Source organism: Heliangelus exortis, chromosome 7 (assembly GCF_036169615.1).
Source record: "Heliangelus exortis chromosome 7, bHelExo1.hap1, whole genome shotgun sequence".
Lineage (NCBI taxonomy): Eukaryota > Metazoa > Chordata > Aves > Apodiformes > Trochilidae > Heliangelus > Heliangelus exortis.
In genome coordinates this window covers 6,354,344-6,380,858 of record NC_092428.1, presented here as the reverse complement: position 1 = coordinate 6,380,858, position 26,515 = coordinate 6,354,344, and the positions used below count along the sequence as shown (strand labels likewise).

At 62.3% G+C, this 26,515-nt stretch overlaps 3 protein-coding genes across 8 annotated transcripts; 1 reads left to right on the top strand and 2 right to left on the bottom strand.

Moving 5' to 3' along the window:
* Positions 1-480: 480 nt before the first annotated feature.
* Positions 481-5,366, bottom strand: SFXN3 (sideroflexin 3). 2 transcript variants are annotated; one of them, XM_071748450.1, is made up of 11 exons: positions 5,198-5,366; positions 4,513-4,679; positions 4,092-4,262; positions 3,810-3,908; positions 3,500-3,575; positions 3,022-3,107; positions 2,493-2,620; positions 2,315-2,364; positions 2,134-2,183; positions 1,673-1,720; positions 481-1,377 (listed from the first exon to the last, which is right to left on the bottom strand). In XM_071748450.1, exons 1-11 carry the CDS (start codon positions 5,210-5,212, stop codon positions 1,281-1,283), a joined length of 987 nt encoding a protein of 328 aa, XP_071604551.1. In that variant the 5' UTR covers positions 5,213-5,366; the 3' UTR covers positions 481-1,280. The 2 variants fall into 2 exon arrangements, with proteins under 2 accessions (XP_071604551.1, XP_071604550.1); XM_071748449.1 differs by lacking the exon at positions 2,315-2,364 and having other exon boundaries at positions 5,198-5,302.
* Positions 5,367-6,491: 1,125 nt separating this feature from the next.
* Positions 6,492-14,445, top strand: PDZD7 (PDZ domain containing 7). Of its 2 annotated transcripts, XM_071748445.1 has the most exons (17): positions 6,492-6,580; positions 7,183-7,591; positions 7,783-7,923; positions 8,332-8,506; positions 8,827-9,003; positions 9,220-9,367; positions 9,597-9,657; positions 9,984-10,409; positions 10,895-11,098; positions 11,298-11,339; positions 11,534-11,691; positions 11,892-11,983; positions 12,080-12,171; positions 12,272-12,343; positions 12,899-13,393; positions 13,695-13,795; positions 13,945-14,445. In XM_071748445.1, exons 2-17 carry the CDS (start codon positions 7,399-7,401, stop codon positions 14,092-14,094), a joined length of 2,727 nt encoding a protein of 908 aa, XP_071604546.1. In that variant the 5' UTR covers positions 6,492-6,580; positions 7,183-7,398; the 3' UTR covers positions 14,095-14,445. The 2 variants fall into 2 exon arrangements, with proteins under 2 accessions (XP_071604546.1, XP_071604547.1); XM_071748446.1 differs by lacking the exons at positions 6,492-6,580; positions 11,298-11,339 and having other exon boundaries at positions 7,269-7,591; positions 13,945-14,243.
* Positions 14,446-14,637: 192 nt separating this feature from the next.
* Positions 14,638-26,513, bottom strand: LOC139798184 (twinkle mtDNA helicase-like). Of its 4 annotated transcripts, none has more exons than XM_071748432.1 (9): positions 25,118-26,513; positions 24,370-24,610; positions 23,673-23,780; positions 23,408-23,549; positions 19,142-19,210; positions 17,652-18,119; positions 16,789-17,304; positions 16,061-16,330; positions 14,638-15,981 (listed from the first exon to the last, which is right to left on the bottom strand). In XM_071748432.1, the coding sequence occupies exons 1-9, from the start codon at positions 26,367-26,369 to the stop codon at positions 15,301-15,303; spliced, it is 3,747 nt and encodes a 1,248-aa protein (XP_071604533.1). In that variant the 5' UTR covers positions 26,370-26,513; the 3' UTR covers positions 14,638-15,300. The 4 variants fall into 4 exon arrangements, with proteins under 4 accessions (XP_071604533.1, XP_071604534.1, XP_071604535.1 ...); XM_071748433.1 differs by lacking the exon at positions 25,118-26,513 and adding an exon at positions 24,741-24,816; XM_071748434.1 differs by lacking the exons at positions 14,638-15,981; positions 16,061-16,330; positions 16,789-17,304 and adding an exon at positions 17,314-17,480.
* Positions 26,514-26,515: the final 2 nt, after the last annotated feature.

Below are 26,515 nucleotides of genomic sequence, written 5' to 3'. Positions count from 1 at the left end.
TCTGACTGCCCAGGCCCGTGGGTGACACAGCTGCTGCTCACAGGCTTACCAGTGTCCTGCCACAGCAGCAATGTGCTGAGAGCCGTGCATAGAAAGCAGGATTAAAATATCCTCACTGGAGAGGCAGGCGCAGACCTGGGGCTGGGATTGAAGCAGAGCATCCTGTACGCAGGCTGCAAGAGGGGGTGGCAGTGTGGGCAGAGCCAGTGGCAAGCTCTGGTCTCTCCACATCAGCCTCGCGTGGCAGTGAGATGCAAAGCCTTTGGTGCTAAAAAAAGCCCTCTCGACAGCTGGATGAGCTTAACCACAAGCCAAGCCAGCCGGCACTGCTGCAAAGGCAGCAGGCTGGGAAATAGGAGCAAAAAGTAGATCCAGGGGGCACAGGGGCACCCCAGGAGCAGAACTGCCTGTCCCTCCTGCTTCCAGCCTCACCCCTATGCCAGTCCCTTTCCACCACAGACAAACTGGCAAGCCACGTGCTTCTCTTTGCTTTTGGTTTTGTATAAACAATCTGCCTTTATTATCTGATACATATAGGTACATTATACATATATCAAAAATAACCAGAGGAAATCACAGTGCACTTAAAGCTATTTGAGAAGGTCCACCTTTAAGCAAGTGCTCCAGGAGGGGATAGAATGACCCCTTGGGGGAGTCCAGCCCGGAACAGAGATGCCATTAAAATGAGAATAAAAACTGGGACTCTCTGCTGGGATTAAAATGTGCCATTTTCTCTGGGGATGGAAGGAGCAGAAAACCAGATTAAATCCCTGTAACTGCCCAGAGGAGAGCAGAGGGTGGGCAGAGAGCACACGCCCAGGCTGGGAGAGCCTCCCCCTACATCTAAGCCACTGTCTGCACTTGAAATTGTTCACCCATGACTATTTTGGGTACGGGGAGTTTTTCTCTCCAAAAGCTGCTTTGCTGTCTTTGGGCATCAGCTCCTGAACCACTGAGGACCTGGGAGGTGCCTGCAGAGGGGTTTAACCCTCAAGTGCCACGATTATCCATTGTCTCCTAAAGCTGGTTTATTCATTGTCTCCTAAAGCACCATTTTCTTTCCCACCTCACATCCCCACTCGCCAGGTCCCTGGTGCCAGGTAGAGAGCTCGGCGCAGTGCTGCGTGGCTGTGGGCATCCTGGGAAGCAGGGCTGAGCACCTGGGACCTATGAACAAGGAAAAGCAGCAGCAGCCCCAAGGGGCTCCGAGGGGCAAAGCTCAGCGATGTGCTGGCCTAGTGGCTCCACAGCACGCGTCCCAGCTGCCCCTGGACCTCTGTTCAGAGCCCTTTGTTGAAGTAGACTGTCTCCAGCTGTGGGTCTTTCTCCCGGATCCGAGCTTGAACTTCAGGCTCCAGGCGGCTCACGGACATTGAGCTGCCGAGGGGACACAGATGCAGGGAATAGAGATGGAACATTCACTGGGAACCATGGATTGGGAAACCACCCACTGCCACCGCTTCCCCGCCTGCACCCCACAGGGATGTTGTCCCCTGACCACTGGGTGTGCACACGAGTTGTGTGCACACAGTTTTAAGCCTCCAACTGCTGGAAGGAGCAAGAGCACCTCCTGGGAGGGGGGCAGAGGGCACATGTAGCCTACGCACCCCCTGCTTGTACCCCATGCCCTGCCCCACGGGGCTGCACAGGCAGGCAAGGTGCCAGTCCATACCTTTTCTGTGGGAAGAGCGCGCAGCACAGCGGGGTTGCAAACACCAAGCTGCAAGTAAAAGACACAGAGAGGAGAAGTTGGGCTGCATATCACTCGCTCCCACCCATGGCCTGACCCCCCCCCCCCATGCTGGGTGCTCAGCCAGGAAAGGGTTAAGTAGATGTCCTCTCCACACTCCAGACCCTGCATTCAGCTGCATTTGGCAAAGCCTGTGTAACAGCAATGCAGAGAAGGAGCCCATGGCAGGCCTGAGACACCAAGATGAAGCAAAACAGTTCCTGGCACCAGGACGTTGTATCCCATCTCATCTGCCTGGGGAGGCACCAGCCTGGGTGACCTCCAGCATTCCCCCCAAGGAGCTCTGGTGTGGTTCTCACCTCCCCTGCCAAGCAGCACTGCCTCCATACTGGGGCTTGGTCTGCACCTAATGCAGAAATGGCCACCAATGCAGAGTTACTTACCAGAGTCCCACCAGGCCAACCTGCAGAGGAGCATTCAGGTATGGGTACCGCTGCCGGGGACAAGAAGCTGCATGTCAGTGGGTGGATGGGGGGGGAAGATGTTTATTCCCCAAAGGGATGCCAGCACTGTGACAAGATGGGGAAGATGTCGCCCAGCCCACCCTCCCAGGACCACCAGTACCTTCAGGAAAGCTCTCTTCTCCAGCATATTCATGATCACTGGAGGGATGGCTGGGGCAGAGGAGAAGGACATGAACTCCCAGTGCTCACAGCCCCCTGTCAGCCATGGGACCCCATCCCAGGCTGCTCAGGGACCAGCTACAGCCCCAAGACATGGGTGGGGGGCAGGGGACACTCACCCATGGCAGGGGCTGCCATGCCGATGCGGGACACTACCACCTGGAAAATGGCCTTCTGGGCTGCAGCTGTGGACTCACCCAGGCGGTTCCCATTCTCATCTGTGACAGGGATCCCCAGCTTGAGCTCTCTGCAGGGAGAGTTGAGGTGAGAAAGCCATGAAGCACATGAGCTGGTGACATCAAGGGACAGGGCAAGGACACAGCACAAGGGCATGTCTCCAAGAGGCTGACATCCACCTGTATTCCCCATCCAATGCCTGCATAGTAAGTCGGGAGTCTCAACTGGACCCACATTCAGGCTTGAGGGGTTCAACAGGGCTAGATTGGGATGGGGAGCTCTCAGCCACCTTAACTGATAACCCTTTGGGATGCAACTAGGTGCTTGTACCCTCAGACCAACCCCCAGGGGAAGGGATGCCAGCAGAGGAAGCTTCTTGCAAGGCCAGGGCACTGATCCCCATGTTTCCCACCCATGCATAGTGAACCCCAACGTGAGCCCAACACCCCCTGTCCCAGCCCAGGGACTCACCTCTGCCTCATCAGTGGGATGTTGATGCAGTTGGCAGCAGCCACAGCTGCGAAAGGCACGTACCGGCCAATGATGGCTGGCAAGTGCTGGGGGAGCAAGCAGGGAGCATGTCACAGAGGATCTGGAGGTAGTACTTGGTGTTCCTGTGTCTCCTACCATACCCCTGCAAGACCCTGAGGTGTCCCAGCCCCACCAAGGAAAAATGTCGCCTCCCCCCCCTGCAATTCCCAAGCTGATGAAAGCTGCACACCCCCGGGAGTATCCCCTTCCAGCCCTGGAAGGAGGCTGAGGGCTGAAAGAAGCTTGGAGAGATCTGGTTGGGGATGTAGTAGGGCTGGAGGGACAAGCACCTCCAGAGGCATCACTGGGGAGAGGGGCAGCCTTGTGGGGATTCCCTGAGAAATATTTTCTCCCCTGCCCCAGGTGATGGGGTGTATCTCTGGCTCAGTTCAGAGCTGACAGTCAAAGGCCACCTCACCTTGGTCAGAGACTTGAGCCCCAGTGCTGTGACAACAGCCCCTGTGGTTGCACTCACATAGGCTGTCCCCAGTTGGCTGTAAGAGCAGAAGGTGATACCAATAAGCCACGTTTCCCCCATCCCACCACCTCCCCAAACAGCATGCTCTTCAACAGCATCAGGACAGCTGGCTTCCTCTTCCAGCTCTACCACTAGCTCTGCCAGCCCCCCGCCGTCACCATCTCACAGACCCTCACCATCCAAGAAGCTATTTAAGTCACCCTCCTGGCATTTTGAGGTCACCCAAAGACCTGGTCAGAGGGACGCTCACCTGGGGGTGATGGGTGCATCCCCACTGCGGTTGGTGTAGTTAACAACAGCATTGAAGGACTGGTTGACCCACTGCCAGAACAGCACAGCCGGCGTGGTCCTACCAGAGAGAGGATGGTGCTGGTGACACTGGGGGATGCCACCTGTGCTCCTATGGCACAGGTGCACGGCTAGGTAGGGGACACTTGTCCCCACCTCACCTCAGGGCCAGGAGGGTTCCCAGGGAGGGGTTCCCAGGAGGGGTCCCCCTCTCCTGAGCCTGGAGTGAGAAAGGGACAGGTACCTGTAGAAGGTCAACATGCAGCCAGTGATGGTCATGTTCATGGGGACCTGGGCAGACATGCGTCCCACGAGGATCATCTTCTCACCCGTGTCAGGGTGGAAAGCCGAGTCATAGATGTACTTTGCCCGCCAGAGCTGGTCCTCTGTCAGCCCTGGGGGCACCACGCCTGCCCTGCCAGGAAAGGGTAGTACCTGTTGGGAGACCCTCTACCAGCACGCATGCTCTACCTGGTCCCTCACACTATGCGGGGCATCTGGGTGATGTCTCAGGGACCAGCCCAACAATTTGGGAGGCTGATTTTAGCTGAGGGAGGCCAGCCCTGCTCCTGTTCCCAGCTCCACTCCTGTTCCCAGCCCTGCGGATGGCTCTGAGGCCATGTCCTGCCCAGAGGCAGCACTGGGGGTACATCCCACTCCACTACCTGTAGTCCTCCACCACCCGGCGGGCCTCCTCCAGCGTGGCCCCTGAGAGCAGCAGGTTCCGGGGGTCGGTCACCATGAAGAAGTGCTTGGCCCGGCCCTGGAAGGTGCTCTGGTCCCAGCGGGGCTCCTGGATGTTGATGGTGGCAGGCAGGGATGGTGGCATCTTCTGCGGTTGGGGGCAGGAGAGGTACAGTTCAGTGAGATGAGGTGTCTCTGTGTTCCCTCCCTGCCCCCTGCATCCCTGATAGGGCACCTCTGGAGCTCCCCCAGCCTGGGAAGGATGTGGGAGCCCCTTTTGCAATGGAGCTGAGTGGGGACCCCGGAGCCCACCCAGCAGCCTTCGGATGGGGTGATCCCCGCACTGCACCCCCCTCACCCTGCCAGCTGTTCAGTGGGGAGCACCCCAAACAAGCAGCCAGGCCCACCACGCCCAGCAGGGCACCGGCCACAGGGCGGGGGGGTGACTGGACCCGCCTCACGGGGCTGGCGCTGCTGCTAGACGGCCGGAGGGCGAAGAATGAGGGAAGGAGGAAGATCACCCCGGGAAGGCGCCGCGACGCGGGGCACGGTCCCATCTCCTCGGCCGCCCCTCCCCCCCTCTGCTCATCGCCCGGGGAGGGCATCCCCCTCCCACGCGTGACCGCCCTGCAAGGTAGCGGGACCCGGGCCGCCCCCAACACTCACCGCGTTCCGGGGCATCACCCGCCGTGCTCCAGCCACCGCCCCGCTCCCGCCCGCCGCGATGACGTCCGGCTGCGTCAAAGGGGGGGGCGGTGCCGCGCGCGGGGCGGTGGGGGCCACGCGGGACCGGGCGGGCGGCGGCGGGGGGGGCGCGGTACGTGCCAAGCCACACGCGGCATCTGCCCCCCCCTCCCCACCCTACCCTCCTCTCCCCGCGCCCCCGTCATCGATTGCGCGCGCGGGAGTGCTCGCGCGTGGGGACGCGTTCTCGCGTGGGTGCGCGCTCGGGTGGGGACGACCGCGTGCGTCCATGTGATTGCACGCGTGGGCGCTCACGTGCGTGCCGGTTCCCCTGCGCGTGCCTTCAGGCCGGCCTCGGCCGGTTCGGCTTCTCGCGGGGCGCGTACACGCGGGGGCGTCGCTGGCGAACTCGTGCGGACGTGGGCGCCCTTGCCCCGCGCGCGCGTGCGCTCGTATCGGCGTGCGCGCGCGTCGCGTAGGTGCCCACGCGTGTGCGTCGGGCGCTGCATGCAGGTGCGCGCGGGTGCTCACCGCTGGGCGCGCGAGCAGGGCCGCGTCCTCGCGTGTGCCCCGCCGCGCGTGCTGCGGTGGGCGTGAGGGGTGGGCGTGAGCGTGAGTGCGCGCGCGGGCGGGCGGCACAGTCGGGGCTTGCACGCGAGCGCTAGTGGGGGGAGGCGCGGACGCGCATGCCGTGGGCGTGCGCGTGCATGGGGTGCGTGTGCATGTGGGTGCGCGTCCCCACACCGCCCGAGCCCGGCGGCAGCGGGAGGAACCCCCCGCCCCGCCCCCGCCGCCCCCCCGCACTCCCTCCGCCGCCTCCCCCGCCCCCGCGCATCACCTGAAACCGCTGCGGTGTCGGGTTCGTGCCGGCGGCGCCGGGCCCCGTCGGGGGGTCACGGGCAGCCTGGGGTGGAGGCGATGGCCCCCGGGGAGAGGAGACACGGGGGGACACCGGCTCGCATCACTGAAGTGAGCGGGGGAACACGGCAGCCCCCTTCCCCTCGCCGTGCCTCAGTTTCCCCTGGGTGCCCGGGGCATGCTCCGTGCTGAGGGAGGGACTCGGGGAGGGGGCACGCAGCAAACCCCACGCAGCCCCCTGCGGGGAACGCGGCCCCACAACCCCCACCCGGCTGTACGTGGGGACACACAGACATACGGAGAGCACACCCCCCCCCCCCCCCACCTGTAAGGCCGGCCCTGGCAGCTCTTGATTGACAGCTCCCGGTCCCGATGGTCCCGCCGGTCCCTCAGGGACAGCCAATCTCCGCGGGCGGGGGGCGGGAGGCAGCGCTGTCCCCCGCCCTCGCCTCTCCGCCCCCCCCGCGCTGCCGGGTGTCTCTTTCGCAGGTGGCACCATGGGGACAGGTGAGGAGGGCATGGGGCGGGGGGGAGGGACGGTGGCTGAGGGGTCCCCAGCGACCCTTTGGGGCGGGGACACCGCCGGCTGATGCTGGGGAGTGGGCAGCGGTGGGGGCCGTGGGGGGCTGGCAGGCGGCGGGGACACCGGCGTGTCCCCCTGGCCGAGGCCATCACTTATTTATTGAGGTCAGGCTGGGTTGAGCGGGGGACGAAGCGGGGAGGGCCGGTGGTGGCGTGTCACCCACGCCTGGAAAATCCCCGCGGGAACTGCTCCGGGGGGCAGCGGGCCCTGCCACACAGAAGCCCCCCGGCGTGTAAATCCAGAGGAGCTTTCCCCGACCCCGCAGCAAAGCCTCCCTAGGGAGGGGCCGGGGGGATAAGGTCCTGCTCTACCGCGTAAAGCTTCCGTCCCTGCGTCCCCTTTCCAGAGCTTTCCGGGTTTACTCTGCCAGGCAAAGCCCCTTTGCGCCTCTGCACCGTTGCCCCGGGGCAGGACCCTGAGCCCGATGCCCCAGTGTTGGTACCCAGGAGACAGTTTGTCTCTCAGGGTGCTGTAGAATGGGAGGGAACAGGGCTAGAGGTGTCACGAAGCTCCTCCTAACCTCCAGGCTGTGCCGCTGCGTCCGGGACCCATCCTGCCAGCCCCATGCACCCAGGCCAGCCGGCCCCGGCATCGCGCTGCTAAGAGGGAGGGGGTGCCCGAGCCCGGGCATGTGCTGCTGGACTATGCCATGTGTCCCCCGGGCCGCTGGGCAGCCTCAGCCCCGTGAGGACACGGCCAACCCCGAGCCGGACGCCAGGACGCCAGACTGCCCAGTGCCACCATGGCCCAGGGCTGGGACATGGGGCTGTCGGGGATGACGTCAGGCAGCCGGTCATGGAGCTCCAGCAGCGAGGTCAGTCTGGCCCCTCGCTACCTCCTCAGCAAGCAGAGCCGTCTGCTCAACGGGACCACACGGACCGGCCGCACCAACTCCCCCATGGGGCGCGTCATCCTCATCAATACCCCCATCGAAGGTGCGTGGGGTGTCCTAGCCCTCTGCTCACCCACATGGCCAGGAAGGAGGGGGAAGGACACCTGGGTTCCCTGGGTTTGGGGGGCAGGGAGATTTGCCCTGGGACTGGGGACACCCCCAGCAAGAGAGACACCCCCCTGTCGTTGCTCACACCCAGCCTAGGTGACAAGGTCCTGTCCCCCATCCCCACAGCCAGCAGCAACGAGAGCGACGTCATCAATGCCATTACGGTGGAGAAGAGTGCGGATGGCAAGCTGGGCTTCAGCGTCCGTGGAGGCTCCGAGCATGGGCTGGGAATCTTTGTCAGCAAAGTGGAGGAGGGCAGTGCTGCAGGTAACTGGGACAGGGTCTGGGACATAAGTGGGGACTGGCACATGCCAGCAAGACCCTCTAGGGAAGCTCCCAGTGACATGGTGCTGCAGTGACAATACCATCTTTCATAGGTGGCAGGCTACCATTTTCTCCCTGCCACCTCTGGCCATGGGGTTTTCAGGTTTCTCACAGAGAAGGGCAGGGGAGAGGAGTGGTCAGCCCTGTGCTGATTGTTCTGAGTTCCATCCCTAAGCCACAGTGAGGTGACAAGGCCCCCCTCCATGTCACAGCCTCAATACAATTGCCAGCCATCCCCACCTCTGTTTCCCTGGGGTTTCAATCAGGGTGGGGGCACATTTAGGGAGGGGACACCAAACAAGGACACTGGTGGTTGATGAGGTGTTCAGCTGAGCCATGTGTCCCTCACAGAGCAGGCCGGGCTGTGTGTTGGTGACAAGATCACAGAGGTGAACAGCGTGAGCCTGGAGAACATCACCATGAGCAGCGCTGTGAAGGTCCTCACCGGCAACAACCGCCTCCGCATGGTGGTCCGGCGGATGGGCCGTGTGCCAGGCATCAAATTCTCCAAGGAGAAGACGGCATGGTGAGCAGGGCGTCCCCAGTGCCAGCACCCCAAAGCCCAACCCTGAGGAGGCCATTGTAGAAATGGTCAGTGGAGAATGATATGAGGACAGGGAAGATCCCAGAGCTGGAAGACCCCAAGGGTGGTGAGGCATCAGAGGTCTCTGACAAAGGTGGGGAGAGTCCAGAGTGGAGTAGAAGATGATACAGGAGTCTGGGGCAGTCAGGGCGGGTGTAAACACCATCCTGAACACCCTCCATCTCTCTTCTCCATGGGGTGATAGCAGTGGCCCCATCCTGCTGGAGGATGAGAGCCCTCCCAACACTGTGTCCATGATCCAGGGTGGATGTGGTGAACAGGCGCCTGGTGGTGGAGAAAAGCGGTTCAACGACATCAGAGAGCGGTTCTGAAGATGGGCTGCGGCGTATTGTCCACCTCTACACCACCTCGGACGACTACTGCCTGGGCTTCAACATCCGTGGTGGCAGGGAGTTCGGCCTCGGCATCTACGTCTCCAAGTATGGCTGCCCCGGGGAACACGAGGGAGTCGTGGCACCCCTTATCCCTGCTGTGCCCACTCTGGACTCAGCAACCCCACCTTGGCTGATCCCCTCACCACCATAAGACTGTGGGCACCACCACTATGGGTGCTGGGGGAACAGGGTTGTCCTAGTGTGGGGTAGAAGAGCTCCAGTGAGGCCTTGGCCCCATCCTACCCCCATCTGCTGCCCTAGGGTGGACCCAGGAGGGCTGGCAGAGCAGAATGGCATTCGGGTGGGAGACCAAGTCCTTGCAGCCAACGGAGTCAAGTTTGAAGACATAAGCCATAGCAAGGCAGTGGAGGTGCTCAAGGGGCAGACCCACATCATGCTAACCATAAAGGTACCAGCGCTGGCCCCACAGAAGCCTCAGGGTGAGGACGGGGGTCTGCATGTCCCCATGCTGGTGCTGCCCCAGCTCAGCCCAGTGCCCATGGGGCTGGTGCAGCTGCTAGCTGGTTGGGTTTCAGGCAGGTGGGAGGGTGGGGGGGATGCATTATTCATGGCTGGCACCAGATCGGGTTCGCCCTGGGCAGCTGGTGCGCACTGACCCCCTCATCCTCTCCACCTAGGAGACGGGCCGGTTCCCTGCCTACAAGGAGATGGTGGCCGAGTACTGCTGGCTCAGTCGCTGTAAGAGCACTGCTGTGTGGGTACTGGAAGAGACACCGGGCTGGGGTGTGGGGGGGTTTGGGACCCTCAGGCAAGCAGTGTCTGGCCATGCTGCCCCCACAGTCCTCATGGGCTTGCTGGGTCCCTCCCAGCTGTCTCCTACTCTTGGAGGGGACATAAAGATCCCTATGTGATGGACAGCAGCCAGGTGATCCCCACAACCCTATGGGACCCCACATGTGACCACCAGCAGCCTGTGACCCTATAGGTCCCCACATGTCCCTTCTCCTCAGGAGCTCCCTGTGGCTTCACAGTGTGTCACCCATGCCCCCTCTGTGCCTTTGCAGTGACCAATGGGCAGCTGCAGCAGCTGTCTCAAGCCTCGGAGACCAGCTCCTCCATTTCCTCCTATTCCTCGGGGCCACCACCGGGGGCAGTGAATGGGCTGGGGACAGCCACCCCAGCACCCCCCACCCGCACTGTGGACGTGGCCATCTCCACAGAGGATGGTCCCCGGCGGGGCTGGGTGCGGGAACGTGCTGAGCGGGCCATGCAGACTGAGCCAGCTGCCGAGGGGCTGCCAGAGACACGGAGGACAGTGCGGCCACCCGAGCTGCTGAGGGACACGGCCATCCGGGGCCAGGGTGCCCGTGAGCCCCATGGCACCTACCCACGTCGGACCTTCACCCACTCACCCAAGACGGCGCTGCTGCTGGCCCTGAGCCGGCCTCGGCAGCCCATCACGCGCTCCCAGAGCGACCTCACCGTCGCCGGTAGGCACCAGGGTATGGCCCCAGGCATGGGTCTTGCCCCTGGCTAGGGTCCCTCACCAGCCCTGCACCCCCAGTCCCGCAAGTCACACAGCTCAGCCTCTGCCCCATGTGGAGCCTGTCCCCTGCTCGAGCATCTTATAGCTTCTGATTCATGGGGATACCTGGCCCCACTCATGGGCATCCTACAGCCCAGTCCCTACCCTGGCATCCTTTAGCCCCCAGCCTATATGGGCCTCTGGCCACGAGCCCTGGGCATTCTATAACTCTGCATAGCCCCAGCCCTGTTCCTGGGGCTCGCTGGGCATCCCAAAGTCCAGCCTGAAGGCCTCTGGAGACCGCCCCTACACCCCACAGCAAGACTCTCTTCCAGTCAGTGCCCCCACAGTAGCCCCTGTAGGCCCCCTGCCCAAGCTCCCTGTCCCCAGACTCCATTTGGGATGGCATCCCATGACCTCTCTTCTCCTATCCTTGCACTCTGTCCCCAGAGGAGAAACGGAAGAAGGAGAGGCCAGAGGGACAAGGGGCACAGGGGGCTCCCCCAGGGCTGCACCGCTCCAAGACGCTCGTCAACCTCTTCTTCAAGGGGGGCCGTGCCGCCAGCCAGAGCTGGGCCCTCCCCAGCCAGGAGCCCCCCACCTCTGAGCGCTGGCCACGCGCCAAGTTCCCGGGGCGTCCCGACGGAGACAGAGGTACCAGGCTGGGGGACAAGGCAGAGTGGGACCCAACCTAGAGATGCTTCCCACTTCTACGGGCCCAGTGGCACCATTGTGGCATTCCTTGCATGGAGGAGGGCATGGGGAGGGGGTCCCCAAGAATGCAGTTTTGGCAGTGGGCAGCAATACCACTGCCCCACCCCTCGGTGCTTACCCCTCTCCGTCTCCCTTGCAGTAGGCGCTGTGCAGAAGTTTGTCATCCGGAGCCTGAAGCGGGGTAACGGGGGTGCCCGTGTGTTGCTGGGGGGCTGCAGGGCAGGCTCTGCATGCACCTGGCCCCACACTGCATGTGTGTGTCTGATCCTGGCATGGAGTGACCTGTTAGACTGGGGGGAATGGAGGGGCTTTTGGGGTGCCCAGGGCAGTCCCTGCCCTGCTGGCCACCTCCTCTTTTGCTGTGCCTCCCCCCAGACAAAAGCCGGCGTGCCAGCATCCTGGGACCTGGGGGCATCGCTACCCTGCAGCCCAATGGCAGCGACCCTGAAGCCCGGCTCCTGCTCATCAAGGACTCCGCAGCTCGCCTCCTCAGCCCCGACGAGGTGACGGCCGTCATCCGCCACTGCTCCCGGGTACATATGACAGGGCATGGGCAGAGTACAGGCAAGGCACAGGCAGGGCAGGGCAGTGCTGGCACTGCGGGCTCATCCCTGGGTAGCTCCTGCATCATGGGGACACCGCAATCAACCCTATGTGCCCACATTAGGTTCTGGCAGGTAAACTGAGGCACAGGAGACACACCTGTCTGCTAATGTTCCTCCTGCACCCACAGTACCTGCATGAGGGCAGCGTGGAGGATTTGGTGCGGCCACTGCTGGCCATCTTGGACCGGCCTGAGAAGGTCCTGCTGCTACGGGACGTGAGGTGGGTACTACTGTTACCCTGGGAGGGTCTTCAGCCCCTGTCACAGTCCATCCCAGAGGCTGCCACAACCTGTTCCCTCTCTCTTTGCCCCGGCAGGAGCGTGGTGGCCACCACGGACCTGGGCCGGTTTGACAGCATGGTGATGCCCCTGGAGCTGGAAGCCTTTGATGCCCTGAAGAGCCGCTCGGGTAGAGACTGGACCCTCAGGGACTTTGTCCAGTGGGGGGGGTGTAGCAGGCAGGAATGGGTTGAGTTCTGGGTCTAACCAGTGGCTCTCCCTGATTGCAGTGCGCTCGCCTGCTCTCCGCCCAGCCCACCATGATGTCCCCCCCAAGAGACACCTCATCACACCAGTGCCTGGTGAGTGCCACCCCACAGGGTCTGCCTGGCCACGGGGCTGCCCAGTGAGGAGGGTGCAATGTGGAGGGGGTATGGGGAGGACAATCTAGGGGAGGAGGAAGGGAGCTGGAATGGCTGGGTGCAGCATGTCCCTGGGGAGAGGGCGTCTGGTATCACCGCATGCTGGGAGGTCCTGGAGTAGCAGGATCTGTGAACAATGGCCAGCAGGGGTCTTGAGTCCATGGAGAAAGCCTGGGTGCCTGAGGGTCCCTAAGTGTATATATATATATATATATATATATATATATATATATGTATTTGTGTGTACATATATATATAGAGAGAGAGAGAGAGTGAGCCGAGGGTCCATGGGTGTCCCTAGGATTCTAGGGAGGGGAGCTTTGGGCATCCATATGTCCTTGGAAGAGGAAGATCTGAGGCCCTTGGTCCTAATGGGATCCCTAGGTGGTAGAGGTCCCAGGGCTTTGGGGTCCTCAAGGAATGCCCGGGTTGATGGGGTCCCAGGGATCAGGGCTGTATGATTCTGGGGAGATCCTTGAGCCCCTCTCGTTGCAGACTATCGGGGTGGGTTCCTGCTGAAGCCGGCAGGGGCCCCAGAGCCAGAGGAAGCCGGGGGGCCGCAGGCGAGCCCAACCCGGCCACGGGCCTCCCCCAGCCCCCGCCGGCTTCACCCCCGCACCTACACCCCACTCCCCGACGTGCCAGTGGATGCCTATGCCTGCACCAGCAGCCCCCTGCCTGCCACCGGCCCCCGGCCCCCCAACTGGCTGCTAACTGAGCCCTCCCTGGGTGAAGGGCACAGGCAGCCACGCAGCCCCTGGCCCACCCGACAGAAGGAGTCCCCTGGGACAGTGCCCGGTGGAGGGGACTCCATGCTGGGGAAGCCCCAGTGGGCACGGCCCCCCCTTGCACCTCTCATTAGAGGGACAGGGGGTGAGGCAGGGGCTGGGGTGGCCACCAATGGCCCTAGGGATGCTGGCAGGGAAGAAGAAGAGGAGGAAGAGTATCGTCTGCTCACCGTCACCCTCTCCAAGCTGAAGCACTCACTGGGTAGGTGGCACATGGGTGGGACCCCAGGGGTGGGGACCTTCCTCCTGGCACCATCCTGGGATGGCTGGCACCTCATTGGCAAGGGGCACCCCATTTAGTGGGCAGGGTGCAATACTCCAAAGACTCCTCCCAAACCAGTAGGGGAGAAGAGGAGCTGCCCCTAGCTCATCCCCTTATCCATGTAGGACCTACAAAAACAGGGCAGGATGGAGGCATGCTTGCCCAGGGGAGGAGGTGACGTGCTTGGAGCAGGGGGGATTCCAGCCTACCTGGGTGTGAGGGTTTCATGGCTCCCTTGCAGGGATCAGCATCTCCGGTGGCATTGAGTCAAGGGCACAGCCAGTGGTGAAGATTGAGAAGATCTTCCCTGGGGGAGCTGCCTTCCTCAGCGGCATCCTTAAGGTACAGAGTGACCTCAGGGAGACCCAGCACACCACAGGGGGTGGGCAGGCATCCAGGCACCCCTTTATTTATGCAGATGGGTGCTGGCAATCCCCTGGCACCAAAAAGTAGCTGCGTTTGACCCTGCTCTCTTCCTTTGCTGGGGCCAGGCTGGGCAGGAGTTGGTGTCCGTGGATGGGGAGAGCCTGCAGAATGTCACCCACCAGCGGGCTGTGGACATCATCCGCCAGGCCTACCGCAACAAAGCCAAGGAGCCCATGGAGCTGGTGGTGCGGGTGCCTGCAACCTCCCCGGAGTGATGATGCAGCCCCTCTCCTTGAGGAGCCATCCTGTGCTCCAGAGGAGCTAGATGGCTCATTGCTGCACCGAGCTGCGGCCAGTCTCAGCACAGCCAGAGTTTGCGGAGCCAGCCTTGTCCCATGGGCACAGAGGAGCTGCATGCAGTGAGACCCGAGGAGGAGGCACCATTGGCAACACAGGAGAACAGGCGGCCCCTGACCCCACTCTGGACACACAGACGCAGCCTTGAAAAAACACAGCCAGGGGCTTGTTTTTAATCAATGTTTTCAGGTGGTACATGGGTGAGCCAACAGGACACCACCAAAATAAAGTTCAGACATTCCCCCACAAAGCTGGGGGCGACCAAGCCAGAGCTGGACACAGCCAGGCTTTTCCTTTGGTTTGACCCGCCTTGGTGCCAAACTAGACCCCCCCACCTCTGCCCACCTCATGAGCAACCCTAGGGTGTCCCCAGCTGGCACCCCTGGCACCACACCCCTCTCCCCCAGTGGGTTGAACATCACAGGGGCATGAACCAGGCTTTTGTATTTTTTGGGGGTTGCGGGGGGAACAGAGGATTGGTGGGAGCATGGGTATGGGAAAGGCACTGAGGGCAGTCTGCCCCATGGCAGGGGTGAGGGGGCACAGACAGGTGGGGTGTGAGCTGGGAGAAGGTGATATGTTTTGGTAGGTCCTATAAAAATAGAGTTATTTAAAATGGCACAGAACCAAATCCCCTGACAAACACGCATGTGGCAGAGGGGAGGCCGCCATGGGCAGAGACAGGGCGTGTGTCATCCCCTCTGCAAGTGGGGAAGTGGCTGGGTGACAGTGTCAGCAGGGATGAGAGGGAGGGAGACAACCCAGTCCTCCCCCTGCCCAAGGTGACCCTGGCTGAAGACAGCACTGCTAATCCCTTGGGTGCTAAGAGGATCAGCAGGAACCAGCTCCGGGTAGCCCTGAGGCTAGGACTCAGCACTCACCTGGCCCCACACCTCATGGGCACCCCCCCGCGCTGTGGTGGGTGCTGATGCACCCTCACCCCAACACCTCCAACGGTGCGGAGGGGGCAGTGCCTGCGGTCCTCTCTGCCCCCTCCTGCTGCCAGCAGCCTCTGCAGAGTCAGGGGGCAAACCTGGAATCACCTGTAGCCCCACTGCTCCCAAAATCCCAGAGACTAGAGGCTCCCTTTGCCTTCCAAGCATGGGGTGAGGGCAAGCAGCATCTCAGATCTCAGTGGCCGTGATCTCCTCAAAGGGCAGGTCAGAGCCGGGGGGGTCACATGGCTCTAGCAGGGGGTCCTCACCCTGCAGCCGGAGGTGCTGGAGCCGCTGCTCCAGACGCCGGTTGCGGCGGTACATCTGGATGTAGCTATACTGCAGCTGCTTCTGGTAGCGGATCACCCGCTCCTTCTCACCCTGCCACGTGCCACGTTCCTGCTCGAAGGCATCCCGCTGCTCCTGCCCACGCTGCCGCTCCAGGGCCACTTCTGCCCGCAGCCGCTCCAGCTGCCGCCGCAGCCCCGTGCTGCTGCTGGGCTCCTCACCAGGCGGGGGGTATCCTTCACTAGGTGGGGGGCACCCCTCACTGGGTGGGGGGCATCGCCTGCGGGCAGCTTCCCGCAGCCCCGCCAGCTCCTGCTCGAGCCTTCCAGCTTTGGCACGGAAGAGGTCAGCTTCGCTCTTGCGGCGCTGCAGTTCATTGGCGCAGACCTCAAGCTCCAGCGCCTTGAGGCGAGTGGCCTCCTGCAGCCCCTGTGCCCGCCGCTCACCGGCCTGCAGCTGTGCCCGCGCTTCCCGCAGCTGCGCCCGCAGCCCCAGCAGCTCAGCCCCCCGTTGCGCAAGCTCCCCCTGTGCCTCCTTCAGCTGCTGCTTCAGCAGAGAGATCTCCCCCGACTTCTGGCACACCTGCAGAGGACAACAGGGCTCAGGCACCGGCCAGGACACCCCTCAGCTGAAGTTCGAACCCCTCGCCAACAGGACTCACCTCCCACTTGGTCTCCTCCAGCCGGGGTGCTAGTTCGTTGCGCTCACGCTGGAAGGAGGCACAGCGACGCTCCAGCAGCTCCCGCTCCTGCAGCAGCTGGGCCAAGTCCTCTTGCAGCTGCTTCTTCTCCTGCTGCAGCTGCAGCACCTGGAGCTGCAGGACCTGCTGCCCACGCTGGGCTGCCTGGGCTGCCTGCCGTGCCTGGGCTGTGCAGCGCTGCCGCAGCCCCTCCAACTCCTGCTCGCAGCACCGTTGCTTCTCCTCGTACACCTGGAAGGAAGGACGGACATGTTGGGGGTCCAACATGGCACCTCCCCACTTCTGCTGCCCTCCCTGAGATGGGCACCCTCTGCCCACATGGAGGGGGTGGCATGTCCCACACACACAGAAGAGGGGTCCTGAAGGAGTGCAGTGTAGTAGTGCCTCCCCTTCTCATGTTCCCCATCCCTTAGTATGTTTGCTCCCTATGTCACCACCACCAGTTTAAAGAGCTCCCACAGCCCCACCAGTCAGTACAATTGCCCTCTCAGATCACATAAGGGTTCCCCAAGAAATAAATTAGACCACCCACCAGAGGGAAAATCCCTCCTCCCAGCTTCACAATAAAACAATCCCCACACAAGGGATCCCCAAGGGGGTTCCCTCACCCTCCAACCCAGGAGGTGACATTCACACAAGTTACCACAGGGAGAGGTACAAACACGGGACAACGGGATCCCATAGCATACCTGGCAGATGGCCACCTCGTTCTCATCCAGGCTGTCACGCAGCAGCTGCAGCTCAGCCTCCCTCTCCCGCAGCTTGTCCTCCAGCTCCCGCACCAGCATGGCCTCCTCACCAGGCAGTGGTGAGTGCCCGCAGGAGCCACTCTCTGAGGAGGGTTGGCCCCGGCCGCTCAGCGAGCCTGTGCTCTTGCTGGACGACGAGCGCCCACTGTCCGAGTTGGAGGGGCGGCAGCCTCCCGGGGGGTCGGAGGGGCCGTGAGGGGTGGCTGACAGGACGCCTGCCTCAGGGTGCTGGCTGCAGCCCGTGCTGTAGGTGGGCAGGCTGGAGAGGGAGTTGCGTCCTGAGTCCGAGAGGGTGCTGGCACGGCAGCTCAGGGAGCCAGGCTTCTCAGCACCCAGCAAGTGGGTGAGGCTCACCTGGCTCTCCGAGAGACCTGAGCGAGTGCCCTGCTGGGAGCTCCGGAGCTTGGGCACCACTGGCTTGAAGGCCATGGGACGGATCAGAGTCTTCTCCATGTTCTGTCAGGGGAAAGAGGGGAAAGCTGGGGGGCTTGGGGACCTACAATCCTCCCAAGGAGGTGCCTGGAATGGTGATGAGGGGCTGGACAGCTTTGCACTCAAAAAGAGAGAAGACCCAGCTGCTGTCTGCTCCAGGGCCCTCCATGGGGTGCCCCGGTGAGCTGCTCTATACACCTCTGGCACAAAGAAGGGGATATCAAGAGCACGGCAACCACCACACCCCCAGGGACACAAAAAATGCAGCTATGCAGCCCTGATTCACATGCCCAAGACAATAGCCCCGCATGGCACAGAGAGCAAAGCCAAGACCCCAGCACCCACCCATTCTGCTCCCAGCCCTCCCTCACCTCCTCCAGCTTGCCAGAGACCGGGACAAGCTTTGGGGGTGGCCCCTGGAGGTGACCACTTGGAGCCTGGTCATCATGGGGTTCATCAGAGTCACTGCAGGGGCTGATCGGAGAGGCAGAATCAAGCCAGTTGCTGCAGAAGCCCCCGTTGGCGTAGACATGGGTGACGGTGGGCACAGCTGCACAGGGCTCCTCGGGGGGAGGCGGGTCCCGGGGGGTTGCCCTGAGCAGCCTCTCCTGCTTGTGGAACGAGGCTGGGGGAAGCCCCCCATCGCAGGGCTGGCCGGCACGGTCGTAGCGGGGCCGGCTGGGAAGGAGGCTGCCCACGCTGCCCATGGTTGGGGGGGGAGAGCGGCCAGTGGTACGGAGATGTGTGGACCCCTCAGCAGCTGCCTCGAGGGGCACTGGCAGCGTCTGCACGATGGCCATGGTGGGGCGGCCCCCGGCAGGCAGGGGCACACGGGCAGCCTGCAGGCAAGGGAAATGGTGTGTTAGAGCCTTGGGCACCACTGCCATGCCCTGCCAGCTGCCAGTGTCCCCCAGGGAACAGGGGTGACCCCTGTGTACCATCCCTGATCTCATGGGTGCAGGCCAGGCTGAGGGGAAGCAGGCAGAAGGAGATGCCAAACAAACCAGAACAAAACTGGAATTAGCTGGGAGGGTGGCACCAGCACTCCCCCAATCCAAGTTCAGTACTCCAGGGGAGCAGCCCAGGGGGACCAGGGGCTGTGGGGTGCTGGTGGCAACATGGACATCAGTGATGCCATTCTGCCTCCTGCCATGCTGTGGCATGACCCCACCACAGGAAGCATGCCAGGGCTGGAAGTGAATCCTGAGAGGCCCATGGAGACCTGGCTCCCAGGCAGCCAACTTGCCTGCCCCACAGCACTACCTGCCTCACAGGGCCCAATAGCAGAGCCCTGACAGAGATGGGGGACAGCCCCACACAGCCTGCCCCACAATGCTCATCCCATCCAGCCACAGCAGGGTGCAAGGTCCCTTACAAAAGGCCACCAAGGGGGCAGCTGACAGGCACACGGGTGGCCCACAATGTGGGCAACAGGATCCTACTCAGCCCAAACACATGGGAGCCCCTCCATCTCACCCCTATGGCCCCCTCCATCTGTGAGGGCTCTGCCAGTGCCCCTGCCCCAGCCTGTGCCATACGCTCGCGTGACAGTAGCCAGCCAAGGGCTGGATCTGTCCCCCGCTGCCTCATTGCATCTCGCACATGGCTGCGGCTGGCACGGGGTGCAGGCGGGGGGGCCGCTGCCCGCATGGTCTTGCCCGCCAAGCTGTCACCTGAAATCAATCTGCCTGCCAGTACCCGGGGGGGGTGAGCAGGGGAGAGATGCCAGTGAGCCAGCCACCCCTCCCACCATCACCCCCACCCACACATCCCACCCCCAGGCACCGTGACCTTACATTGTACCCGTGACACCTCTGGCAGGAAGGTAGGTGGCCCCCTACTCCTGTCCAGCTCCACTCACTTTGCCAGCTGCTGCCCATCCGTCCGGTCCACTCGGGCCTCCACACCACGAACACGGCTCTGCTGGCCCCTTAAGTAGAACGGAGAAAGAGGAGGGCACTGAATGGCAGTGGAGGTCCCCATGTCGCTTGAAAACCCCCCTGCCAGCAGGGCCAGGACAGGCAGGGCACAGTGTGGCACAGGGGGCAGCAGGGGAGCCCGGTGGCAGTGACGTTACTCCCAGCACCCAGGGAGAGCTGTGGCCGTCCAGGATCAGTGGTGGGGACCCCTCATGGCTCCCCCATGGGGACCTGCTGCTGCTGGAGGTGCAGGAGCAGGGATCAAGGACCAGGCAGGGACACTTGGGACATCTGGGAGGTCTTCAGTGGCAGCCAGTCAAGGCACAGATCCCCACCCCAGCATAAGTCCCCTGGGAACATGCAGGTCAGAGGGTCACCCCTGGGGACAGCTGGATCCCAACATAGCCACAGAGGCAACATGGCCATCACCGGGGCCCCCTGCTTAGCAGTTGTAGGAGAAGAGACTTCATCTTCTCCCTCCCAGGACCCACCAAGACAGTCCCACTGCCAGACAAGGGGGTGGCCATCCTGGCCAAGTGGCTGCGCCCAGGAAAACTTCCCTGCAGCCACCCAGTAAACCCAATCAGCAACCACTTGCTCCAGATGGAGAACAGAAAGGTCAGATCCCACTGTTCCAACCCCAAAACAGCAAGAGAAGCTTGCTTGGGCTCTTCTTCGCCAGACCCCCACCCCAAGCTGCTGGATGCCTGTGCCTCAATGACACCTCAGGACCCCCCAGGGCAGGGGGAAGCAGCCCCCTATCCGTCTCCATGCGTCTGGCATGTGTGGGTTGAACATTCCAACATGCCCAGCTGTGTCTCCCCTCTATGCCCCCCACATCATGAGGCTCCCACGGTGGTGCTGCCCCCCTTGCCCACCCCATGCACCCCCCTCTCCTGCACTCCCACCTACCCCACATTGCCCCACTTAGCCCAGCCTCTCAGGCCCTATAGTACTCCTGGGCCACCGCTGTCCCATAGCTCCCCCACAGTGCCCTAAAAAATACCCCCAAAGTTCCCTAAAGTGCCCCACAGAGCTCCGGGGCTGAACTGCCCCACAACAGCCCCAAAGTACCCCAGGCCACCCACAGATTGCCACACAGAGCCCCTGAGTTTCTGTTAGCCAACAGACCCACCAAAGTGCCCCTAAGACACCCCCAAAGAGTTCCACAGAGCCCTTGGGCCTCTGCTGCCACACAGCTCCCTTAAAGTGTCCCTAAAGCATCCCCCAAAGTCCTCCAAAACACCCTTAAAAGTGCCCCACGGCACCGCTGGGCCTGCATTGCCCCACAGCTCCCTCAGAGTGCCCCTAAGGCCCCCCAGAAGTGTTCCGCGACCCCCTAAACTGCACCGCAAAGTCCCTGGACCACTGCAATCCCGGAACACCCCTAAAGCGCCCCTGAAGCACCCCAAGGTGCTCCAGCGTCGCCGCGTCCCCCCAAGCCCCCGGGCCCCCCCCCCCCAAACACCCCCAGCGCCGGCAAGCACCCCCCTCCCTCTCCGAAGCTCCCTCAGAGCCTCGACCGCCCACGTCTCGCCCCGATCGCCGCCACGGCCCCCCCGGGACCCCCGGCCACGGCCCCCGCACTCACCGCGGCGCCGCTGCCGCCCTCCCGCGCCGCGCCGCGCCCCGCCACGGGCCCCGCCCCCGGTGAGGCCCCGCCCCTTGTGCAAACCACGCCCCTCCGCCTGCTCCGCCTCTTACTCAGGCCCCGCCCCCCGAGCGGGCTCGGGGTTCGGGAAGCGAAACCCCCGTGGGTCAACGCAGCACAGCATAGCTCCCACCTGGTCCATCACAGCCGACCCCGGGGCCTGGCGGGGACTTATCCTCTTCATTGGCCCTAGCCAAGCGCACAGCCCCTCCCCCAATGCTCTCTGTCCCCCAGGGTCATGCCCCAGGATTTCCCCCCACTGAAAAAAAAAACCAAATTATCTGGGGAGCCCAGCAGCTTGCCAGGGCGGCTGTGAGGGCGCGTTCTGCCCCCCGTTTGGTATAATTACTCTCCTCGTTTCTCCATGACATATTTCATCTTATGTCAGCCCCCAGCTCTCTAGCCACAAACTGGGGTAGAGAAAAAATAACCCTGCATCATCCCCAAACCACTGCCCGTGGGTGGCCCCTGACCCACGGGGGACTGGGGTCACCCAGGTCCCCTCTTCCCCAGGCCCAGCTCCATCACCCCCTCCCAGTCCCCCTGGGAGGGATGAATGAGAGACAGGGGTCCTCCTGGGCATTCCCACAGCCCCACTTCCACCCCACTGCCCTCATCCTGGGCTGAAAGGAGAGGAAACTGGGGGCCAGGGAGCATCCTTGGGCTGAGGACACACACTCAGTGCCCCAACCCCTGCTTGGGGTCCTGACTCCCTTCACCTTACCTCTGCTTCCACGGGACCCTCCTCCATCACCTGCCTTGGGGGAAGGGGTGGGGGGGGAGTGTTGACAGCAGCATCCAGGGGTGCTCCCTTGGAGAGCTGGTGCTCCCCGGAAACCTGGGGCTGGGCGTGCCCCTCATTATGGCTCAGGTCAAAACTATTCCTGGCACGGAGGCTGGGAATGACGCTGGGACTGGGGTAAGAGGCTGGCACCATGTCCTCTGGACCTCTAAACACCCTGGTCCTCTGGACTCTGCTCTTCTAGGGTCCCTCCAGCCCCAGGGTCCCCCAGTCACAGAGACACAGGGAGGTCACCCACCTTTGTGCTTTAATAAAACTAAGAAAGGGAAAAGAAAAAAAAAAAAAGGGATCAGAGCAAGATCTGGCCATGGACCTGTCCCACCACGGCAAGAACTGGCCAGGTCACAGTATTTGCTGCCTGCAGCCCAGAGGGCAGAGGGATGGCCATCCCCCAGCCCAGCAGAGCCAGGCCGGGCTGCTGGTGATGTCCCTGCAGATGTGAGCCAGGGGAGACCCCGAGGTCAGCACTGCCTTCACCCATAGCTCCCACTGTGCAGAGCTTCCACCCCCAACATCCAACAGATACTACACAGCTCTGGAGCTACAGCCCCCCACAACCTCCCACTCTTCCCTCCAAACCTTCCCCCTTGCTGGTGCCGTCCCGTAGACCCCCACCAAACATCCATCCGCTACAATCCTTCCCACCGGTGACAGCCCAGGATCTTGGCTCCACTATAGCTGCAATCTCCCAACGTGCCAGGTCCAGAGAAGGTCCTGAGGTGCAGGTCACTGACCTCCATCTTTCAGACCTGCTCTCAGCTGACTCCACTCCTTTTCCATGCTCCCAGCACCAGTATGGAGTGTCCCACATTGTCCAAGTCACCCTCCCCTGGCTGCTCTTCCCTGGAATAAGCCCACTCCTCCTTTCATGGTGGCCCCACATCTCAGAAACATCATGCTGTTGGCCACGAGGTTTGTTTGCGCAGAAAAAAGGCCACAGCGGTGTGTGGCTGCTGCTCCCAGGGGAGGGGGTCTGGTGTACCCCAGCCCCGTGCTCTCAGCACCAGTCCCTGTCCCTGACAGATTGAGAAAGAGACCTGCCAGGCTCAAAGTTTCTTGGAGGCTCCTGAGCCTCCCTCTGGAACTTTCTTGGCTAATGGCGCCTTCTCCTCCTTCATCCTCTTCACCTTGACCTTGCTTTTGCTGAAGGATGAGAAGGAGAGTGAGGCCTTGTTGAACTCCAAGGGGAAGATGCCCACATCCCCATCAAAGCGGTTCTTGGACACCTGCAGGTATCGTTTCCCTGGCCCTGTTATCAGCTTACGGTCCTGCAGGATGAGGACGTTGTCAGCCTCCTGGCTAGCCTGTGGGAAGGAAAACATCTCCAGGAGGATGCTGGGGACACAGCCGGAATCACAAGGTTCAGAGGTAATCACAGGCTGCCCGCCCTGCTCCTGAGAGCCCATCCCTGTATGCACCCTCCCTGGCTCCTCTTTTAATTACCTCACACAGCACATCCTACTTGGAGTCAGCAAGCATTAATTAACTGCATCTGAAACCCCAACAGAGCTTTAGCTGGCAATGGCTTTGCGCTATCTGCATCTCCCTGCCAAGGCCTGGCCTGAGGGACTCTGCACCTCTTCAAGAGGTGACAGGAGTCCTGAGGACATCCTGCCCTTCAAAGCACCTTTCAGGTCCCCAGCGATGACTCAGAGTGCTGGACAGAGCTGGGGACAGCTGCCTGAGGTATCCCAGCCCTTTCCTGGGAACACACTGTGCCTGAGGAACAAAATGGGCCACCTTGGCCCAGCTCACCTTTGCAGAGCCAAAGATGGAGGCCGTCTGCAGCTCCTTCTCATCATCCTCCTTGCGAGGATGGATGACCAGTGTGATGTGGCAGGTGTTGTCTGTGGCAAATTTGCGGAAGGCACCGACAATGTAGTCCTGGGCAGCGAGCCTGGCACAGCAGCAAGAACAGGGTCAGAACTGAAGGGACACCTGTGCAAGTCCCCAGCCCCTGCCATGACAGTTGCAGGACCAGCACCAGCAAGGAGGGTGGCAGAGGAAGGAGAAGGGCTACCTGTCCGAAGAGAGGTGCTCGTGCCCCATCATGAACTGGAGGTTGTCAACGACCACATGAGTGATGTCGTACATGTAGACAGCGTGCTGCATGGTGTCAATCACTGTCCTGCATGAGGGGAACCCAGGATCAGCCACAGTGATGCGTGGAGGTAAGATGGCAAAATGATAGGCAGAGGCAGAGCAGGAAAGCACCAGGCTGGCTCCTGCTGGGCCCAAGACACCTCCACATGCCCACTGTCAAAGGACTAGGACACCCCCATCCCAACCAATAAGGGCAGCTGGATCAGGAGGAGCCAGCTGTTGCCCATGCAGTCTCAGCCCAGCACCCCACCATCCCATGGGAACATTTAGGGCATATGGGGGAGTTTGGAGATGCCTGTCTACCTCCTCAGCAAACAGCATCACTGCCTGGGGATACACATCCTGCCAGGGGCTGAGGCTGGCTTTAGAGCAGCCACCCGGCACAAGAACAAGTCCCCTCCCTTCAGCCTCACCCCAGCAGGAGGCTGTTACAGTCCCCACAACAGCAAGGATGTGGCCAGTTGAGCCACGCACCCCCCACAAGCCAACCCCAGCCCAAACGTGTCTCATGACAACCCCAAATTTACAACCCAGTGAGGAAGGAGAGCCCCAGGGCCCCGCAGCACACATCACGAGGGGTAAGCATCACTGAGGATGAAGGTGTGTGACCCTACTTGATGTTCTGCTGGCCACGGAAGGTCATGAAGTAGAGTGGGAGGTCCTCAAAACGGTCAGCCCACTCATCGTACAGCTCCAGCCGCTCCTCCAGGCGCTGGGCAGCAAACTGTGTCAGCATGATCTTGGCCAGGCGGATGTTGCTGATCTCGAAGCTGCCCCACAGCGTGCACACACCCTGCATGCACAGGTCCAGTGCATACTCGCTGATAAAGGTCGTCTTCCCACTGCCCGTCGGGCCTGGTGCAAGGACAACAACGGGCAGAATTAGCTGGAGGAGATTCAACCTGTCCTGAACGCACCAGGGGGTTGTTTAGAGGTGGAAGCACTGGGGAGTGGACTCAAAGCAGCCCATCTGCAGCAATCCCACCATAAACAAACCCATGTCTCACTCCAGGCTGAGTGTTGGGCACACAGGTGTCATGTCCTGCAGCCAGCAGGCCCCTGAAGGGAAGGGCCGGGCAGCCAGCAGAGGGCACAGAGAGTGCTCAGATACGAGGCAGCCAATGGGAAAGGGGGAAAGGAACAGCTGGGAATTCTGGCACTGCCCCAGGCATGGAGCCCATCCTCCTGCCTGGCCCCACTGCAGACAGAACATACCCCAGTCTCTTGCACATGGCCACAATGGGCTCAGCTGAAGCCACGAGCTGAAAGGGACCAGGAAGACTCGCGAGGCATCACCCCCAGGAGAGTGAAGCCACCAAATTGCTCTCTGCTCCCCTCATCCACCAGCTGTTTGCCCATCACCTGTGAAAACAGTGAGCTCCCCTCTGCGATGCCCTTTGAGGAGCTTGTTGAGCTCTGGGAAGCGTGCCCACTTGATGCCAGCCACCTGCTCGGTGTTGACCAGCTCCCCAAACACCTCCTCGCGCAGCTGCCGGAAGGAGACAATGGATTTGTGGCTGGCAGGCAGGGCAGCACGCAGGATCTTGGTGAGGTTGAGGCCCTGGTTCAGAGCGTCCAAGGGCCGGGGCTGCAGGTCTCCAGGGCGCACCAGGGAGCAGCGCTTGAGGTTCAGCTTGCGAGCAAAGAGCTTGGCAGCTTCCCAGGAACGCAGGTCCTCTCCCAGCCACAACGTGATGCGCTTGAACTGCTCCAGGTAGGGCAGGAGGGCAGGGGGCAGGCAGGTGGCCCCTCGTGGCAAGGCCACACTGGCCACCCCTGCAGCTTGGTGCAGGGCCAAGGCATCCAGCTCCCACCCAGTTAAGACCAGCTCTGTGTCTCGGCGGCCGATCGGGGGCAGCCCAAAGAGATTGCGGTAGGAATCCAAGCGGGGCAAAGTCTCTTCCACATACACTGTCGCATCCTCCTTCTTCTCTGCCCGCATGAGCTTCAGCCCCTTCAGGCTTGCATCGCGAGGGCTGAACCAGGGGAAGACGAGGGACTTGGCGGTCCTCAGGTAACGCACCCCAAAGCGTTTTAGGGTGGCGTTTGTCACCAGGGAGATGCCAAACATGGCCTTGGTCTTGTTGGTTTCCTCCTCGTCCAGCAGCTCCCAGAGAGGCAGTGCCCGGTCCCAGATGCAGCGGGCATCCTCAAGAGCCCGTCGGTTGTCCTCCTCTGGCTCCTCCGAGCTGGCAGGGGGAACCCCACGGTGATGCAGCTCCACATTGGCCTGGAAGTCCTGCCAGGTGCCCTCGGCCAGGGTGGCCGTGCACAGGAAGCTGCCCGTCATCTTGTCAATGAACAGGGTGTATGGGGCACCGGCGGCCGGCGGCTGCTCCTTATGACCCTCCGTGAAGAGGCTGGGGGTGTGCAGGCAGCTGTACCCGTCGTGGAAGGGGATGCCCTGGGCGCGCAGGTATTGCCGGATCTCGGTGATGGAGACGGCGGGCACGGGTCCCTCTGGGGAGGGCAGCACATCCTTCTTGTACCGCCGCTGGGTGAGGCGGCCGGGCGCCCCGGGGCTGAGGGAGGCCGCCTTGTTCCGCGCCCCCCCGCACAGCAGCGGCAGGAGGCGCCCGGAGGCCCTGCAGGGCCGCAGCGGCACCACCGCCATCCCGCCAGCGCCCGCCCGCGCCGCAGCCGACCCGCATGGGGGTCCCGGTCCCGGCCCGGTCCCGCTCAGGCCACTCTCACGTGGAACCGCGCGGACGCCGCCATTGCCCCTGTCCCCCGCCGCCGCGCTCCTGCGTCACTTCTCCG

Bases quoted from the DNA above. Each gene is read 5' to 3' on its own strand.
- PDZD7 (XM_071748445.1), top strand. From the start codon at position 7,399: ATGGCCCAGGGCTGGGACATGGGGCTGTCGGGGATGACGTCAGGCAGC. The intron at 11,340-11,533 runs GTAACGGGGGTG...GCCTCCCCCCAG, and splicing joins CATCCGGAGCCTGAAGCGGG to ACAAAAGCCGGCGTGCCAGC. The intron at 13,796-13,944 runs GTACAGAGTGAC...TGCTGGGGCCAG, and splicing joins TCCTCAGCGGCATCCTTAAG to GCTGGGCAGGAGTTGGTGTC.
- SFXN3 (XM_071748450.1), bottom strand. The intron at 2,621-3,021 runs GTGAGTCCCTGG...CTCTCCCTGCAG, and splicing joins ATCCCACTGATGAGGCAGAG to AGAGCTCAAGCTGGGGATCC. The intron at 1,378-1,672 runs GTATGGACTGGC...TCCCCTCGGCAG, and splicing joins GCGCTCTTCCCACAGAAAAG to CTCAATGTCCGTGAGCCGCC.
- LOC139798184 (XM_071748432.1), bottom strand. From the start codon at position 26,369: ATGGCGGTGGTGCCGCTGCGGCCCTGCAGGGCCTCCGGGCGCCTCCTG. The intron at 23,550-23,672 runs GTAGCCCTTCTC...CTGCTGTGCCAG, and splicing joins GAGCACCTCTCTTCGGACAG to GCTCGCTGCCCAGGACTACA. The intron at 16,331-16,788 runs GTATGCTATGGG...CCTTCCTTCCAG, and splicing joins ACGAGGTGGCCATCTGCCAG to GTGTACGAGGAGAAGCAACG.